This window comes from Mustelus asterias, chromosome 14 (genome assembly GCF_964213995.1).
Source record: "Mustelus asterias chromosome 14, sMusAst1.hap1.1, whole genome shotgun sequence".
In the NCBI taxonomy this organism is placed as follows: Eukaryota; Metazoa; Chordata; class Chondrichthyes; order Carcharhiniformes; family Triakidae; genus Mustelus; species Mustelus asterias.
The window spans coordinates 37,239,446-37,258,826 of NC_135814.1; the positions used below are offsets into that span (position 1 = coordinate 37,239,446).

General features: G+C 42.6%; 2 protein-coding genes across 2 annotated transcripts in view; one reads left to right on the top strand and one right to left on the bottom strand.

Moving 5' to 3' along the window:
* tmem37 (transmembrane protein 37) overlaps positions 1 to 8,247 on the top strand; it is a 48,065-nt gene extending 39,818 nt beyond the window's left edge. The window contains exon 2 of the mRNA XM_078228177.1: positions 4,695 to 8,247. Within this exon, the coding sequence (XP_078084303.1) occupies positions 4,695 to 5,267 (573 nt within the window). The 3' untranslated portion in view covers positions 5,268 to 8,247. The remainder of the gene's footprint in view (positions 1 to 4,694) is intronic.
* A 5,200-nt stretch (positions 8,248 to 13,447) lies between these two features.
* sctr (secretin receptor) overlaps positions 13,448 to 19,381 on the bottom strand; it is a 38,424-nt gene continuing 32,490 nt past the window's right edge. Inside the window, 5 exon segments of the mRNA XM_078229168.1 lie at positions 13,448 to 13,689; positions 13,692 to 13,761; positions 13,883 to 13,924; positions 14,248 to 14,386; positions 18,927 to 19,018. Coding sequence (XP_078085294.1) covers positions 13,589 to 13,689; positions 13,692 to 13,761; positions 13,883 to 13,924; positions 14,248 to 14,386; positions 18,927 to 19,018 — 444 coding nt within the window. The 3' untranslated portion in view covers positions 13,448 to 13,588.

Consider the following 19,381-nt stretch of genomic DNA (forward strand, 5'->3'; position numbering starts at 1 on the left):
ATCAGCACCCATTTTCCTTTAGCCTGTCTGGCCAGCCCTGGTGACCCCAGACCCCACTTACCGGTTGTGAAAGCAGCTTGCTCACATGGCATCCACTCATCTGGGTGCTAGCCCTACAGTGGCCACCGATCCTGGTGGTGCTGCTGAGCTGCTTGGCCTCTAATTGGCTGGCAGCACTTGGAGCAGGTGCCCATCCTTCAAAGAAACAGGAGTCCTGACGGCAAATAATCAGTGGCTAGTCGGCTGAAAAATGCAGCCAGGAGTCTCAGAAATGGTCGAGGGGTGTTGCCCCCAGCTTTTGGGCCTGTCATCTGTCTCAGCTGAGCTGACAGTATTCCACCCATAGTTTGGGAACCTAGAGTTCATTACAAGAGCTCTTATTCCAATGACCTGCATTAACATTAATCAAAATGTAACACATTGCCCTGTTCCTAAAACATTCTTTACAATATCTGCTCTCAGGGCCTCAGTCTTCTTTCAAAGCAAGTAAGTGCATATTGTTCAAACTGACAACCGCACATATTTGTTTCAACATTGCCATGTTTTGATTAACTTCTGTTGCCTAAAGTGTACAAATAGAATAGAAACTCCAATTTCAACTGCAAACAGTACAATTCACGGAAGCAGGAGCAGGAAGTGAGTAAGACGCATGGTTTGAAAATACAATTCAATGTTTTAATACATGTAGATTATTTGAACTTTAATTTGGAAAGCTTATGAAAATCACATTGTGTGGAATCACACTTTGTTATAAAGCCAGTGTGAAGGAGTTCTTTCATGATAAGGTAATCTTGATTCTCGTATCAATGATACTTCATTGGTCTACCACACATGAAATAATCATAATACAAAAACGTATGACAGCAATGCAGCTAATAATTCTATACGTATGGAACCATAGAAATGCATTCAGAATTTCTCTACAGGCCATCTGCTGATGGTGGGTGGGGGGGTGGGGGGTGGTGAAGGAAGTTGCTATGATCATGTCTCTCTTCATTGGGTGAATCCCTTTCCTTTACCATTGCATTCCAGGGCCACCAGCCTCTGCATGTGGCAGGAAAACTTTGGGGTGTTCTGGGCCTTGTTTCCAATGCCATGTACAAGGGACTGAAGGAGAAAAATTCCAGAATGGTGGTGAGGTAGTGGTAGGGCATTGCCTAAATTCCTCCTCAATCTTCACCAGGATCCTACTGAGTTATTTGTACTCGATTGTTAATTTGGGTTTTCCTATGAGGTGCTTCTCCAAAGGCAAACGTATGAGATGGGCAGTAGATAGTTGCTAAATTTCTACTGAGGACAGTTAAGAAGGCAATGGTGGAACACCTCATGGAGTTATGGCCCTACAGAGCACCACTGTAGATGACATTATCTCAGTGCTGACTAGGGAAGTCTTGCCTAGCTGGTTGGCAGTTGCACTGATTCAGAGGCTGTTAGGGAAACAGGCACACTGCCTTGAGATAGAATAGTATCTGTTTGTCCCATGGTACCAATATGACTGTCACGAGTCTACAACTGGGTACTCATACTTCTCTATAGGAGAACAGGAATGATATGATGCCAGGTCCTGGGCACAGTGCTCCTAACATTCATCTGCTTTGGTATCTCTGATCATTCCTGATCAGGAGGAAATGTCAGAAGAGTAGTCATACGGACTTGAAACGTTAGCTCTGTGTCTCTCCACAGATGCTGCCAGACCTGCTGAGTGTTTCCAGCATTTTCTGTTTTTATTTAAAGTTTCCAGCATCCGCAGTAATTTGCTTTTATTACTATGGGATCAAGGTGACCTGCTTGATGGGGGCACTATCCTCCATCACAGGAAGCGGAGAGTAGAGATAAATGAATGGCTTTGGAATCCCAACATGACCTCCGGATCCACGATTTTTTAAAGGTTGTCCACATCAGCAGCTTTTGTGAATCCTGACCTTGTATACAGATCAAAATCAGCACTTTGTAATACTTCAGTTTTCTAAATGGTAAGAGCTAAAACAATGGGGGAACAGAAAGATTTAGGGATCTGTTCACATAAATCGCTAAAAGCTAATGGACAGGCATAAAAATTCATTAAGTGGCTAATGGAATGTTGGCCTTCATATCAAAGGGACTAGAATGCAAAGTGGGTGGGAGTTATTGTTACTGTCACATAAGCCCTGCTTAGACTGCATCTTAAGCAATGCATTCAGTTTTGGGCACCATATCTCAAGGAGGATATATTGGTCTGAGTGGTTGTGGGGCAGATTCACCAAAAACATAGCCGGGTTTACAGAGTTAAGGTGAGGACAATTTGATAAACCAGGCTTGTAGATTCTTAAATATAGAAGATTGAAGGTGATTTAATTGAGGTATTTAAAATGATAAAAGAATTTTATAAATAAAGAACAATTAATTCCTCTAAGGACCACGTGAGGAAATGCTGTCTACCCAGAGAGTGGGTCACACTCTGGAATGCATTGCCTGAGAGTGTGGCAGAGGCAGATACAATTGTGCCTGAATTTCAAAAGGAAATTGGATAAGCAGTTGGAGGAAAGACAGTTGTAGGATTATGGGGAAAGAGCTAAACTGCTCTGGCAGAAAGCCAACATGGACCCAGTGGGACAAATGACTTCCTTCCATGATCATTCTATGTTTCTAATGTGAAGATCCAGAGTATAAAGATGGCGGGCCAGATTCTCTTCTCTGGATCGTGTTCAGTCAGAAGATTTCCAGGTTCAGTTTACAGTTGGAGGGAGGGGCAGGGGACTCAGGCTGAAATGGAAAGTTGGTGCAAGCGACCTCAAAGTGTGTAGAGGATGCCATGTGCGGAGGCAGACTGGGTGTAAGGTTTCCCTCTGTCCTCTAGCACTGTATTTAAATTGAGATTATAAAAGAAACATCCCTTCATACCTCACCACTCTCCCCCTACCACCCTCCCCCCATACACACACTCCCTATGCCCCATCCATGAAACCTTGCCAACCCATTCCCTCCCTCACACACCTCCATGGCCATTCATACATCCTATGCCAGCACATGCCCCTCTATCCACTCTCATGGTCCAACACCCACTATGCCAATTTAAAACATATGCCACCTTATTCAGTTCATCCACCACCTTTTGTCCCTATCCTCTCCATGTCAACTCTACTAGTATTCCTTGACAGTTCCTGAACATTGTGACAATTGATAGTTCTTCAACAGCTTGACAGTTCAAATGAATTTGTGTGTAAAACATGCATAATTGTGTTTTTAATTCTAACAATTCCAGAGGTTGCCTTGCCTCTCCTGAAGGCCGCCTTGCTTCGCCAAAAGATGTATTGGGACCCTATCCACGGGTACCTTACCTCTCCTAGCTATCCAAAGAATCCACAAAGTTCCGACATCCTTTTACCTGATCTTGCTCTGTGCACTCTGGGATTTGGACAGCTAGAGTTCAAAAGTCCCACTTCAGTGGAGGCAGCTGGTAATTGAAATGGCGAACTGTCCCATGAATCGCATATGCTCGAATCCTGGTCCAACTCCAGTTCCGAGCCAGGGTGGGACTGCTAAATTCTGTCCTTTTCCAAGATATTCCGAGCCATAATAAGATTTAAACAAGGCAAGCAGGACTGAAAACAAGGAGCGTTTATTCACACCGGCCAGTAGAAATCTCGAATTTACGTTGCCCAAAGATTTTTGTTAGGTAAGTCTATCAGGAGGTTATGGAGCAAATGGAAGTTTGAAGTACAGATCAGCCATGAACAAACTGAATGACAGAACAGGCCCAAGGGGCCGAATGTCCTACTTTACCCAGCCACAGTTCCAATCTGTTCTTTCTTATAGGGGCACATGTGGATCCTCAGATAATCCCCATCACCTGTATGCAGTTAAATACAATTAATAAATGATTAACAATCGGGCAGAGGGGATTATAACACACTCTCTCAGTGGAAACAAAGCATCCGTCTGTGTGACTATCTTTGCCTCTGGACCAGCCTGACTGCTAACTTTATGCTGGAGATCATTCCTTTGGATCCCGTGTGGCCCCTTGTTGATCAAAATATCACTCCCATCTTTCATCCTCTTTGTTATTCCCGTCGGATTTGAATGAGAATCCATCCTACAGAATTGAAAAGCTGCTTAGTCATTTAATGTTGACAAGTCACTAGGCCTCTCTCCTGGCTGGCTGCAAGCTAGCCGATATTCCCAGCAGCCGATATCATCCCTGGGCGTCTGAAATGATGAGGATTCCACCCTCCAGCCACCACCCCCCCCCCCCTCTCCCCTCTCCCCCACACCAGTCAATGCAGAAATAGTTCATGTTAAAATGAGCGTAACAAATTGCATACAGCCTGATAAATTAGCTGCAATATAATGAGGGCCTCCAGAGCCTTTCCAGTTTTAAAAATTTCACACGGTTATTTAAAATGTGTGTTTGTGTACCCGCACAGTATTTGTCTCTGTCTTGCACAATCATCTGATATTCTACTGTCAAGGTTTATGATGCTCACTGAACCACTTAATTCAGTTTATAGACATGAGGGCCTATTCCACAGAGATTTTTTGCAGGCTATTATTAACATTTTCCAGGAAGCACTATCTGAGTGTAAAGCTCCCTGTGGGGTGGTGGACTGGGCCCTTTTGTCCAACAACTGAAAGCAAAAAATTTTTTAAAAAACATTGAATTTGAACTCTGATGATCTGTCTCGGACTTTAATAGTATTGTGCAAATTTCATTTCAGGCACAGGAAAAGCTCCAGTGGAAGAAGGCTGGAAAATCAGTACTGGACACATTGATCAGGACGCTGATCATTCTCTGCACAGCAATAGCAGTTGTTCTGTCATCGATTTCTGTGTGCTCTGGGCACTGGCTGCTTGCAGACGGGAAGCTATTTGGACTCTGGCATTTCTGCACTTTACAGCATGACAGCAAGCCTCAATGTACAACAGATTTAAGTGTTGCTGGGGTTGAGGGGTTATACACTTCCCTCGTTTTCACGAGGATCGTCGCCACCTTTGCTGTGGTGCTGGCAATGTTTGGGCTGGAGATGCTAATCACCTCTCAGATTTGTCAGGATGCCTATTCCAGGCGTAGATGGGCATATGGCTCGGGGCTGATCCTCCTGGCTTTCTTCATGACATCTGTTGTTGTACTGGTCTTTGCCATTATGTTGTGGAACTTTATTACACTCACCGGCATCAACTTAGCATACTGGGGCGAGTTCATTTCTGCTTTTCTTTTTTTCCTCAGTGGTATTAGTGGCCTTCATATGTACAGCATGACGACCTCAGATAATTCAGTAGACAAAGCTTGATGCTTTTTCTTCCACGGGCTTTTCAATTTATGTAAGGTAATTTGATCTTGGGAGTCTGTACATGTGAAGTGAGGGGATTCTAAAGTATCTCAAACTTTTGAGTATTATTGACTACTTTTAGAATCTCAGTGAAAATGCTCTCACTCTGTATTTGCACTGCAGTTTATTTTTCAATATGATAAAAATAATCAACAATTTTGATATAGAAATCTGATAACAAATCATAGTACCTAAATATGCGTGCTATTTTATACCGGTGGTGGGGTTGGAGAATAACTTCACCTTGCATTTATAATCTCACTGACATTAATTTCTAGAAAGATTGCAATATTATTAAAAAGAGAAAAATTTAGCTGACTGTACTCAAACCTAAATGATGGTGGGGTGGGGGGAGGTGAAACATTATTATCTTAATATTCACAAATTTAAGTATTTGAAACTCTCACCATTAAAATGAAATATAAACGTTGGGTTTTTAAGGTATGTTGACTTACGAATAAGAGATGCACACTTCAATTTTGACGATTGCTATCCATTATAAATTAAATGGCATCTGCCTTACAACACTGTAGATTTGACCTGATTTGGATTTGGATTTGAATCTGACTTCTGGATGAAAGTCTCCTGTGTTTTTACTGCAAACACTCTTGAATAATATGAATGTGGATAGTCTTAAACCAATTCTGGTGGGATAGGCTCAGATCGTAAAACTGTTTAGTAGTTGGCATTAAATTGGCCCACTCACTTAAGTTTTGAATATTGACTGACTGGTGAGAGAATTTGGAGAATGAATAGCGAAGCAGTGCCAGTGTTCTTTCAAGATTGTGTTGAGGCATCTCACTAAACACTACTGGACATGCGGTGTTTGATCGTGACACTGAACAGGGTAATTTTATCAGGTTGTGCTGTTGGTGAGGAACTTCTCCTGGGGACAGGGCATAGTGGAAGTTCAAGTATGCATTGCCCCATGTGGTTGGGAAATTAAGGTGGGCAGCCAGTGTCTGCAGTTTTCATGTGTTCAGCCACAGGAACAGCAGTGGAGGCAGGTACAAATATTCTTACGATGCCCATGATAAGAGAAAATAAATGATGGTTGCAATAATTGCAGAAAGAAATAATGCTCTAATAATTTTTGGGTGGAATTCTCCAACCATTTCCTGGTGGTAGGATCTTCCAGGTCCCACCAAAGCCGATGGCGATTTATATTCCTTGCCCATACCGTTGTCAGAACTCATGATGGGGGTTGACTTCGGTGGAACTGGAAGATCCTACTGTCGGAAAGGACTGGAAAATTCCATCCAATTGTATTCAATAAATTGGAGTTGATTAGTGTAGCTTATGATCCAGAGGATGCAAATGCAGCAGGGAACTCTTACAACTATAAACTGAACTATTATTATACAGTTTGTTATTTGATTTCTCCCCACCATCCGCTGGAAATTTTTGGTTGACACGTTGAAGAGATTACTGAATGCAGAATGGAAAAACATTCAGCTTTCACAAACAGCACACTGAGCAACAGTAGTCTAAAAGAAACATCTGTAGGTTACATTTATTTGTTCATGTCATAACTGAGAACTAAAATGCACATGGAAAGGCCATCATGGCAGTAAAATTTCAGTAAGTGTTTACAAAAGCAAGTGATCGTATTCAAGAATATTGGGAGTTGGTATGTTCAGTTGGCTAGATAGCTGTTTTGTAATGTAGAGCGATGCCAACAGTGTGGGTTCAATTCCCATACTGGCTGAGGTAATTCATTAAGACCCACCTTCTCAACCTTGCCCCTTACCTGACGTATGGTGATCCTCGGGTTAAATTACCACCAGTTTGAGGGGGAGAGCAACCTATGGTCATCTGGGATTATGGCGCCTTTAAAATTTAACCTCTTTCAGGCAGTTAGCAGATGAATGTGATTTTTAAGAGAGACAGTGCCTGTCCCCCACCTAAACCGAGAGAGAGACAGTGCCTGTCCCCACCGAAACCGAGAGAGAGCGAGACAGTGCCTGTCCCCCACCTAAATCGAGAGAGACAGTGCCTGTCCCCACCTAAACTGTAGTGTAGAGTAGGTATAATATCCTCATGCAATATTATTGGAAATTATAAGCTTTAATAAAGTTTAGGGGTGGGATTTTCCAGCCTCACTCAGCCCAAAACCAGAAAATCCCACCCAAGGTCAATGGATCTTTCCATGGTCTGCCCCTTGCCTGCTTCCAATGGTAGGCAGAACGGGAAAATTCACCCCTATGTACTAGATAAACTGTTTGTTTTACAATGCTGTTACTTTCGCATAACAATGAAAGTGCCATTCAAGAAAAACTATACTTTATCCAGGCAACTGGTTTAGCTTGATATCAGTATTATCCATTTTAAAATGCCTAATCCCTGCACTATCCAATCTAAACAGATCTCACCCATCAAATGCACTGATGAAGGCCTTAAACCATTTTCAATAACATTGAGATCTTTGTCGTCAATGATTCATTGCAAAATTAATATTTCAGCAGTCTCACAAAATTGTGGCTGAACTTGGCCTGATCAAACTTACTGCATTCCATTGTAGCCTGGATTTATGATTGTCTATACTAAATTAACACAGATATATTGAATTATTTCTTTTGTACTTGTATCCTTTTGTGAATGGTTTTAAACTATTATATTGATTTGTATTGGTAGAAATGTATTTCCATTGTTGTGTAACCAGCCTCTATTGCTTTCATTTTCTTCTCTTCGGAATTGTAAGTTTTAATGTATAAAACATGGAATTTAATTTAGACACACTTTGCACTTTTCAGATACTGTTAACTCAGTTTCTGCCTGATCAAACTTGCATAACAAAATTTGGTTTCCACTGTTGTTTATAAGTGCTATTTGATGCTGCATTTTCAAACAAACATACACCATAGTACTGAAAACGTGTGGCCAAATTCTTCATATTGTTTTGTTCTGTTTTTAATTGCAAATTAAAATGTCTTTCATATGATATGCCAGTGGTTGTGTAATTACTTTTCAGTCAAATGGATGTCCGATTGGTCTCGACTTGGTTAAGGGAAGGACAGGATTGGCAGCTTAACATCCCAGGATACAGATGTTTCAGGCGGGATAGAGGAGAATGTAAAAGGGGTGGGGGAGTTGCATGACTGGTTAAGGAGAATATTAAGAGGTCTCACAACACCAAGTTAAAGTCCAACAGGTTTATTTGGTAGCAAATACCATAAGCTTTCGGAGCGTGCTGCTCCTTCGTCAGATGGAGTGGTTATCTGTTCTCCAACAGTGCACAGTGGTGTCTGTGCACTGTTGGAGAACAGATAACCACTCCATCTGACGAAGGAGCAGCACGCTCCGAAAGCTTATGGTATTTGCTACCAAATAAACCTGTTGTACTTTAACTTGGTGTTGTGAGACTTCTTACTGTGCTTACCCCAGTCCAACGCCGGCATCTCCCCATCATAAGGAGAATATCACAGCTGTACTGCGGGAAGGCATCTCGGAGGGCTCACACGGTGAGGCAATATGGGTAGAGCTCAGGAATAGGAAGGGCGAAGTCACAATGTTGGGGGTTTACTATAGGCTGTCCAACTGCCAGCAGGAGATGGAGGAACAGGTATGCAGGCAGAATTTGGCAAGCTGTAAAAGTAACAGGGTTGTTGTGGTGGGAGATTTTAACTTCCCCTATTTGACTGGGACTCACTTAGTGCTAGGGGCGTGGATGGGACAGAGTTTGTAAGGAGCATCCAGGAGGGCTTCTTGAAATAGCATGTAGATAGTCCAACTAGGGAGGGGCCATACTGGACCTGGTATTGGGGAATGAGCCTGGCCAGGTAATCGATGTTTCAGTAGGGGAGCAGTTCGGAAACAGTGACCACAATTCAGTAACTTACAAGGTACTGATGGATAAAGAAAAGTGTAGTCCTCAAGTTAAGGTGCTAAATTGGGGGAATATTAGGCAGGAACTGAAGAATTTAGATTGGGAGCAGATGTTTGAGGGCAAATCAACATCTGGCATGTGAGAGGCTTTCAAGTGCAAGTTGATAGAAATTCAGAAATTCAGGACCGGCACATTCCTGTAAGGGTGAAGGATAAGTATGGCAAGTTTGGGAACCTTCGATAATGAGAGATATTGTGAGCCGAGACAAAGAGAAAAAAGAAACATTTGTCAAGGCTAGGAGGCTGAGAACACACAAAACAAGTGTGGAATACAAGGGAAGTAGAAAGAAACTTGAGCAAGGAGTAAGAAGGACTAAAAGGGGTCATGAAAAATCATTGGCCAGCAGGATTAAGGAAATTCCCAAGGCTTTTATACATATACAAAGAGCAAGAGGGTAGCCAGGTAGAGGGTTGGTTTAAGGATAGGGGAGGGAATCTATGCGTGGAGCCAGAGGATAGTGACCATTTAAGGGGCATCTGGACAAATACATGAATAAATGGGAATAGAGGATATGGTCCCCGGAAGGGGAGAGGGCTTTAGTTTCAGTCGGGCAGTATGGTCAGTGCAGGCTTGGAGGACTGAAGGGCCTGTTCCTGTGCTGTAATTTTTTTTGTTCTTTGATTATAGATACAATTCTAATTATTTTAGGACCTAATAGCAGATTCCATTTCATTGGGCAGAAAGTTCCTTGTTTGCAAATCATAGAATCCCTGTAGCACAGAAGGAGGCCATTTGTCCTATCGAGTCTGTACCAACTCTCTGACAGAGCATCTTATCCAAGCCCAGCACACCGGGGTGCATGGGGTCCTTGATTAAGCTGATTGTTTTTCCGAGGCAGCGGGAAGTGTAGACAAAGTCAATGGATGGGAGGCTGATTTGCGTGATGGACTGGGCTTCCTTCATGAAACTTTGTCGTTTCTTACAGTCTTGGGCAGAGCAGGAGCCCATACCAAGCTGTGATACAACCCGAAAGAATGCTTTCTATGGTGCATCTGTAAAAGTTGGTGAGAGTCTTCAGCAGTGTGAGACAAGGGAGGAGATTGCTAGGGCTCTGATGCTAATTTTCAAATTCTTTCTGGCCACAGGAGAGGTGCCAGAGGACTTGGTGGCAGCGAATGTGCTACCATTATTCAAGAAGTGAAGTAGGGATAAATAGGCTAATTACAGGCCAGTGAGTCTAACATCAGTGGTAGGAAATTTATTGGAAAAATTCTGAGGGACAGGATTAATCTCTGATTGGAGGCAAGCATTAATGAAGGATAGTTCCTATGGCTTTGTCACCGAGAGATCATTTCTAACAAGTTTGATTGAATTTTTCGAAGAGGTGATCAGGTGTGTAGATGAGAGCAGTGCAGTTGATGTAGTCTACGTGGAATTCAGTGAGGCTTTTGACATGGTCCTGCATGAGAGACTGGTCAAGAAAAAAGTCCATGGGATTCAGGGTAATTTGGAAAATTCCACCAGCCATTTATCTAATTTATTATAATTTTTTAAATAAATAATGTGCGTTATACTGTAGCAACAATGATTGCTGGATTTGTATTCTTTTAAGTTGGAGTATATCAAAAATAAATAGAAAGAAATTCCTTTGAGATCTAAAATGAAGAAACCTAGATTACAGTGAGCAGTGCCCCGACTATTGGTATAGGTGGCAGCCTTCTTATCTAGAAATGAGTAAAAGGCAATCCCAGAAGCACCCTCGGGTGTCCCGGGATGTAGTTGCTCACAATTTAAGCTGTGACCACAAGGACTCTGGAGGAGTAATGTGGAGCTCCTGTCTCGCTTTCAATGGATGTTGTCCAGATGCCTTTTAAATATGGCCAGGACCTATGGCCCCCATAAGGTAATGATGTGGCTGGCAACTTCCTGCCTGCCTTGCCATGAGATTTTCTGAGCTCCTTGCGGATGCATAATGAATGAGAAGAATCATAGAATCCCTACAGTGCAGAAGGAGGCCATTCGGCCCATCGAGTCTGCACCCACCACAATCCCACCCAGGCCCTAGCTCATAACCCCACACATTTATCCTAGCTAGTCCCCCTGACACTAGGGTCAATTTAGCATTGCCAATCAATCTAATCCGCACATCTTTGGACTGTAAGAGGAAACCGCAGCACCCGGAGGAAACCCATGTGCACACGGGGAGAATGTGCAAACTCCACACACTGACCCAAGCCGGGAATCGAACCCGGGTCCCTGGCGCTATGAGGCAGCAAGTCTTGCCACCGTGACCCCCTGGAGATAAAAAGCAGAAGATCGCATGAGTTTAGCCATCCTGCCACCCAGCAGGTGGTTTGTGGCGGGAGAGAACAGAGAATATGGTGCAACTCAAAAAGAAAAATTGCATTCTGATGATATAAATTGGTGGCAAGCTCCTGACCATCAAGGCAACTTAATGGACTCGGGTGCGCAAATAAGTGTGGGCATGGAGACAGTAACTGAGGTGGATGGGAGGTATGGCATGTGAACAGTGATGGTGCTGGGCTGCAGCAATTGGGGGGGTCGGCGTGGGGTGGTTCAAGGATGATGGGGTGGGAGGGTGTGGGCTACAGGTGGAGGGTAGGGTAGAAAATATTACAGCATGTTTGAAACAACACGCACAACAATCCTGCTACTGAGGCACTGCCCAGTCCCTCAATATCCAACTCAAGAAGTGCTGTTTTGGAGAAGGGTTAATGGGTGGGAAGAGCTGCAGCTCACCTCAACTCTAATTTATTGTCCTGACAAGGGAAAGATCTTTCTATAGACTAGGTGTGCAGGAACAGTGTTTGTACATGGCTTCTAGCAGTTGGTTCACAAGGGCCCTGACTAAGATAAATGCCTCCTTGTGCAAGTCTAATTCAGCGGGACATGGATACAGCCTGGGTTAGCCCCTTGAAATGGTGGAGTTGGTTAGTGGGTGGAGAGTGGGAGTGCACAGGCTTTAAAATGAATGGAAGAAATAAAAACCCAGCAGACCACCATTAAGTATAACTATACATGTATTTACAAGTGTGCAAGGAATACTTACAATGATTGTACAGAGTGTACTTGGAACTTCTTAATGTTCCTTACCCAACCACTATCTCTGGGTACTTCCCCAATGTCCGCAGCAGAGGAGGAAGCTGCCTGCTGACTACGATACCATCTTGTCTCTGCTGATTTTAGCAAGTATCCACTGGATGCCCGAGGCCTGGAGGGTTCGACTTTTTTGGGATTTTATGTCCTGGGGAAGGTGCACCCTCAGCAGCCCCAGAGGCTGGAGCTGATAGGATTACCAACACGGTGGACTTGGAAAACTGGTACACCCTTGGAGAGTCCAGAGGAAAGGCCCCAGGGGTGTCTGCCTCATGCTCCTCCTCCTCTTGGGTGCCCAAGGACTCCTCCATGACAACTTTAGGTAAAGGGGCACTGGAGGGAGGTCAAGCTGCCCCAACTCCCTCTCACGTAGCCACTACAAAAGCTTACCCATGCTGCAGTGATGGAGTGCAGGTCTGTGGCAAAAACTGAGCATTCTGCTGGACTAGGTTCTCCATGGTGTCCACCATTCACCTCATGGAGACCACGATACATGCACATGTTTGTACCACCACATCAGGGAGCAGATGGACAGGCTCCTCCATCGCATGTGCCAATCCTTTGCAAGACTCTGTGATGGTAGTCCATCTGACTTCCCATTCCTTCCACAGGACCTGGTCCCAAAGTGGAAAATTCTAGCATTGGGCTAAAAGTTTCCAGCCCTTCCCACTGGTGGAATTTTCCAGTCCTGCTGATGGCGATTCCCTCATGTGGCTGGTTCCCTGGCAGCGGAGGGTGCGAGCTGCAGAAAAAGCTGTTGACATCGGCGAAACCTGAAGATCCCACTGCCGGCCAATAGCGGGCTGCTTCTACGACCACAAAACATTCCGTGGGAAAATCCTGCCCCTTAATTTCCAGAATGGAAAGTTCCACCCAGTGTAGTCCAATAATGACGTTTACATTCACACTATTATCATTTACATTTAAGAATTCAATTTTCTTACTTATTTTAGACATTTCAAGAATTATTTAGGAAATCGATTTGCAAGCACTAAAAGTAGTTACTCTAAAAAAATGTTCCCTCAAAGTTGATTGGTGTACCAAGTTGAATTGAGCTTTCTTAAATATCAAATGGATTTGTAACATAATCACATATAAACTGCACAATATCACACACATACATAAATTTCTCCCCAGCTTGATCAATGAAATGTTCCATGGTAAGGCCACATTGCAAACACCAGCTTGGCAGGCAGTCAAATTTGGAAAAAACAATGTACTTCTACATGGAATTGATGGAACAGTAACACCTAGCCTATCAATAGCAGCAGTTAAATTGTTCATGATTAAATAGATCTAATTTCATATTCTTTTGGAAAAGCATTTGAAGCACAATATTTCATGTGATCTTTTGCAGAGCATCTGATTCTTTGTAAGCAAATTCCCATGGTTCCTTGGGACTGGGCCTGGTCAATAGATATACCTGTGTTCCACCATCCACCCATTACTGATTATGGCATTGTGACGCTTGCCTTTCCTTCGTCTCCATTTTCTCTTGATTTCAGCTCGAACCTTAGTGGGGAACAATCATATTTTATTGATAGAAAAATAAAATGATGTCTATGACTATGAAAGAAAAGCTTGTTTGACTTCTGTGGCATATAAATTGGAATTAATCAGTAAAAATACTTACTTCACCGTTAAGGAAACAATAAAGTATTGCAACGACAAATCCCTGTAGGTTAAAAAGCACCTCATTAATGGTGTAAAGAACACACTTACATTGATATAGCATTACCCTCTACAGGATCTTATCATGTCTCAACTAAAATAACCTTAATTTTCAAGATACAACTCTACTGAGCATGTGTGGGGTAAGTTTTCTAGTGGCATCAACAGGAGATAACCTCACTTACTACTAATGCCTAATGGAAAACCATCAGCACACTCAGAAAATTATTCAGAGGAAATTCATATAGAACATTCCTCACAATGTTACTTTTGCTCACTGATTCAATAATTTTAATCAATAATTCTAATGTTTATTCAAATGAGTACCTGAAACGACCCAAGAGCAATTTCAAAGACTATCCGTAAGTCCATAGCAAGGCTGCTTCCTTTATCCGGTATAATTGCGAAGACAATATAGTGGATTCCAAACAAAGGGATTAACAACAGAGTGGATTTTGCAAGCCTCCTAGAAATATCAAATAAAATATACAGAACTATTTAAAATATATTTAACCCTTTAATTCTTGGGTAGATTTTCACTGTTGGCTGGGAAGGTGCGTTGAGTTGACAGCCTGATTTCCCTCCCAAACCCCCACCCAGCAACCCCTTAGATCTTGTCTGATTCTAACAAGGGGGTTTCCTAACAATCTACCAACCGATGGCAAGCCTGAAACAGATGAAAAGAGAGAACTGGCTGGTTGTGGGCAGGTCAAAATCATGAGCACTGGAGGCCATTTGTAGTAAGTCCTGGGAAGCGGGGCACGACTGTGGGAAGTGAGAAGCCTAGCAAAAAGTCCAAAATGTCCTTGTGGAGTTCAAGTTACATGCCATGATTTTCCTGGTCTCACTTATGTAAGTTCCTGACCCTTCTCTTCTTTGCTGCAAAGTTGGCCCAAGAAGAGTGTCCATGGTGAGCGATGGTCACTATTAGGATGGTCACTAAAATCTCATGGGGGTACTAGGCACATCATAGGACCCCAATTAACATATAATAATGACTCTTCCCAAAGTCAGGTGGGAACTTTGACATCTTTAAAAAGGGCCCACTTAAGATGGTGGCAAGTGGAAATTGAATGTGAATGAGGTGATAAATCTTAATACAGCTGTCTTAATTACTGGGTGGTGGGGTTAAAATTCCACTCTCTGTACTTTCTATTGATCTTTAGTTGCATTTCATTCTGAGAATTCACTTCACAGAAGAAAAAAAACAGTTCGGACCAATATCTTACTTTCCCATTTTACCGTTATTTTCCTTTTGGGTTCGACATGAATGTCTGATTGTAATTTTCAGGAGTGCCTTTGGTTGAGATGACATTCCCATTCCTACTTTTCTTTATAAACTAGATTATTGTTTATCAATAGACATGCATTTAAAGTAAGGCTACTTGGGAATATTGCAGAAAGATAGGTCACTTTTACTGAATATACTTTGGGAACTACGAATCCCACAATAAGTTTAACTTTGGATCTATTTCACAGTAACAACAGTTGTCTGAGTGGAAATTTAAATGTAAAATTTTATTTTGCCAAGGGTGAAGTTTCATTTTATGCCACTGGATCCTTCTATACGGTGCTTATTAGTAGGGTAAGAAGTCTCACAACAACAGCTTTATTTGGTAGCACAAGCTTTCAGAGCACTGCCCCTTCATCAGGTGAGTGTATGATATGATTCAATGATTCTGGTGATGATCAGGTTAAATATGGACCCAAATTAACAACTTACTATCATAATTGACTCACCTGATGAAGGGGCAGTGCTCCGAAAGCTTGTGCTATCAAATAAACATGTTGGACTTTAACCTGGTGTTGTGAGACTTCTTACTGTGCTTACCCCAGTCCAACGCTGGCATCTCCACATCATGGCTTATTAGTAGTCCAGTGGTTGAAACATAATTATGATAGTAAGTTGTTAATTTGGGCCCATATTTAACCTGATCATCACCAGAATCATTGAATCATATCATAGACTCATGAGATGAAGGGGCAGTGCTCCGAAAGCTTGTGCTATCAAATAAACCTGTTGGACTTTAACCAGGTGTTGTGAGACTTCTTACTGTGCCCACTCCACGCCAACGCCGGCATCTCCACATCATATCATTTTAGGGTAAAGAAGGAGGCCAGTCAGCCCATCAATGCTTACTAGATTGTTAAAAGAGATATGAATTTCGTCCCAAGCCCCTTTTCACTTTACTATGCTCTTTTTCAACTATTTATCCATTTTCCTTTTAAAAGTTAGATTGATTTTGGTCTGACAATGCTTTTTCTTAGCAATCCTCCATAAAGAAAAATTCTCCTAACCCCTCTCTTTATTCCTGTGATGTAATCTTAAATGTACCCCCTTTTAGGATTAATTACCAACCAATGGAAATAATGTATGATATCCTGTTCTTATTTTTGATTTGATTTGATTTATTATTATCACATGTATTAACATACAGTGAAAAGTATTGTTTCTTGCACACTATACAGACAAAGCATACTGTTCGTAGAGAAGGAAATGAGAGAGTGCAGAATGTAGTGTTACAGTCTTATCTGGGGTGTAGGTAAAGATCAACTTAATGCAAGGTGAGTCCATTCAAAAGTCTGATGGCAACAGGGAAGAAGCTGTTCTTGAGTCAGTTGGTATGTAACCTCAGACTTTTGTATCTTTTTCCCAACGGAAGAAGGTGGAAGAGAGAATGTCCGGGGTGCGTGGGGTCCTTAATTATGCTGGCTGCTTTGTCGAGGCAGGGGGAAGTGTAGACAGAGTCAATAGATGGGAGGCTGGATTGCGTGATGAATTGGGCTACATTCGCGACCTTTTGTAGTTCCTTGCTGTCTTGGGCAGAGTAGGAGCCATACCAAGCTGTGATACAACCAGAACGAATGCTTTCTATGGTGCATCTGTAAAAGTTGGTGAGAGTCGTAGCTGACATGCCAAATTTCCTTAGTCTTCTGAGAAAGTAGAGGCATTTGTAGGCTTTCTTAACTATAGTGTCGGCATGGAGGGACCAGGACAGATTGTTCGTGATCTGGACACCTAAAAACCTGAAGCTCTCAACCTACACGTGTAGCATTAGAATTTGCTTTAATCTTGTATGATTAAGGTTATTTTTTCTATTCACTTATAAATTGTTTCTGGATTTGCATTGTAGCTAGAAATAATCAAATGGTAAAACTTGTTCATTCCTAAAAATGCTTTCAGATTTAATGTGTCCAGGTACAACTTCTCTGACCATGCTGTTTAGCTTCTGCTGAAAGTGCAGGATGTATGATTCATGTCAACTTATTTTTGCCACATTTTGAAATGCAATAGCCAAGTTAAACTTGAAATAAAGAAATAGTGCAATGACTCAGAATGATAGTTACGTACTAGATGGTAAACAAGTTGGCATTGGGTGTTTTGTAGGAATTATATAATTTCTGAGAGTCTTATTCACAATAAGAGTTAAAATCAGAATTAAATGTATCTTATAGGACTGTGCATGATTTTGGGCTTATAAAGATACCGAGCTTTCTGTCACAATTTGTAGAGTCAGAATCAAAAGGATCAATTAGGATTACATCTCAACCAAGAGGAAAAACAGAGTCACTGGCTGGGATTCTCCAACCTCACCTGCGGCAAGGATTTTCTGGTCCCGCTGCTGTGAATGGAGATTTGGTTGAGCGCCAAAGTCTCCATTCTTGCTGGCAGTGGTGGTGGGGCATAAGGTATCAGAGAATTCCGGCAACTGTGTTAATTTCCTCGTATCTCTACTGCTTAGAGACATTGCATATCTCAAAGACATGGCTGAATGCAATAAAGAGATTACATTGCAAACATATATTGTGCCAAGATATGAATTCTCTGAAATAGTTTTTCCTGATTCACTTTATTAAAATTCCTCAGAAGTTTGCACAGCCCAATGGTATTCTCTCAATTTTCATCTTCTAGTGAAAAGTGTCCCAATTTTTCTATTCTCCCATTAGAAGTCAAGATTGTCATTCACAGTCTAAGACCATGATTTTACCAGCACGGCTGCCCCGATTTCGGGGCGGGCGAGGTTCACAGAACGACCTTTCCCATTGGCCTCGGGTGCGATCTTATGATCCTCAGGCAGCCGTGCCGGTAAAATCAGGACCAAAATTGACAAATTTATTCTGTGTGCTTACAAGAGCTTTCATATCCTTCCTAAAATAGGGCACTGAAAACAGCGGCCCCACCCACTGGCTGAAATGTCAAGGATGAGCCCACCTCTGCTCCAGGAAGCCACCCCCCCACCCCCACCCCCACCCCCCCCCCCCCCCCCCCCCATATTTTACACTCCATCAGACAGAGGTTGTGTTCACCATCCCAATCTGAGATGAAGTCGCGTCCTGAGGAACTGCTGAACGTACAGATGACCTGCAGCTTTCCAGGCCCAACACTGCCACTGGGAGCAGTGACCACTACGGGGATGACAGTCAGTGCCCGACAAGGTCAGGAATTTACACCCCTTCAGCAGTGGCCTGGCGGGATAGAGAGGAATAATGCAAATTCAGGTGCGATAGTGAGGAGTGTATGCTCATCACCTCCCCACTTCTGCTGATATTTTAACACCGAGAGGTGTTTGGGTGGCCTGTCTGCCTTTGCCCATCCCTAATTGCTTTTGAGAGGTGAGGGTGAGCTACCCTCCTGAACTGCTGCAGCCCATGTGGTCTAGGTACACCCATGGTGAGTTCCAGGATTTTGATTGACCACACAATGATGAAGTAATGGTGATATATTTTCAAGTCAGGCTGGTGTGTGATTTGGAGGTAAACTTGCAGATGATGGTGTTCCCATGCCTCTGCTGCCCCTGTCCTTCTAGGTTAAAGATTGTAGGTTTAGAAGATGCTGTCAAAAGACCCTTGCCGAGTTGCTATGGTGCAGCTTGTTTATGATGCACAGGTGGTGGAGGGAGTGAATGTTTAAGTTGGTGGCTGAAGTGCCAACTGAGCTCACTGACTTTTCGACACCCAGTTTACATGGCTTTAACTTAAAGAAGCTGGTAAGTGTTGTGACTCACTTGTACTGGTTTAAATCATTCCTCACAGCATCAGGTGTCTTTAGATTTTTTATCAATATCCTCATGATCCGCACAAAGAGAATAAAGTTGATCTGTGAAATAGAATAAAAACAGATGTTTACATTTTTGAAGGTGGCAGGGTACATTGTTAAAGCCAATAAAAAAGCATGTGGGATCTTGGGCTTTACAAATAGACACATATGACTCAAAGGTTGGAAGCTTAGTACCCGCTCCTTGGGTGATGCATGTGATCTTAGAATATCACTGCATTGCAGTGAGCACAAACACTTCTCGATTGGAGTCGCACTGGATGCCATATTGGTGAGGGCATTAGTGTGCAGAGCAAACATCCACAAGAGGTGTGCAGAATAGCGGGTAATGATGTTAACCAGCTTGTAACACTGATTTGACATCAACACTGTCATTTTGTACTTCAATGCTCCAGCTACACCATC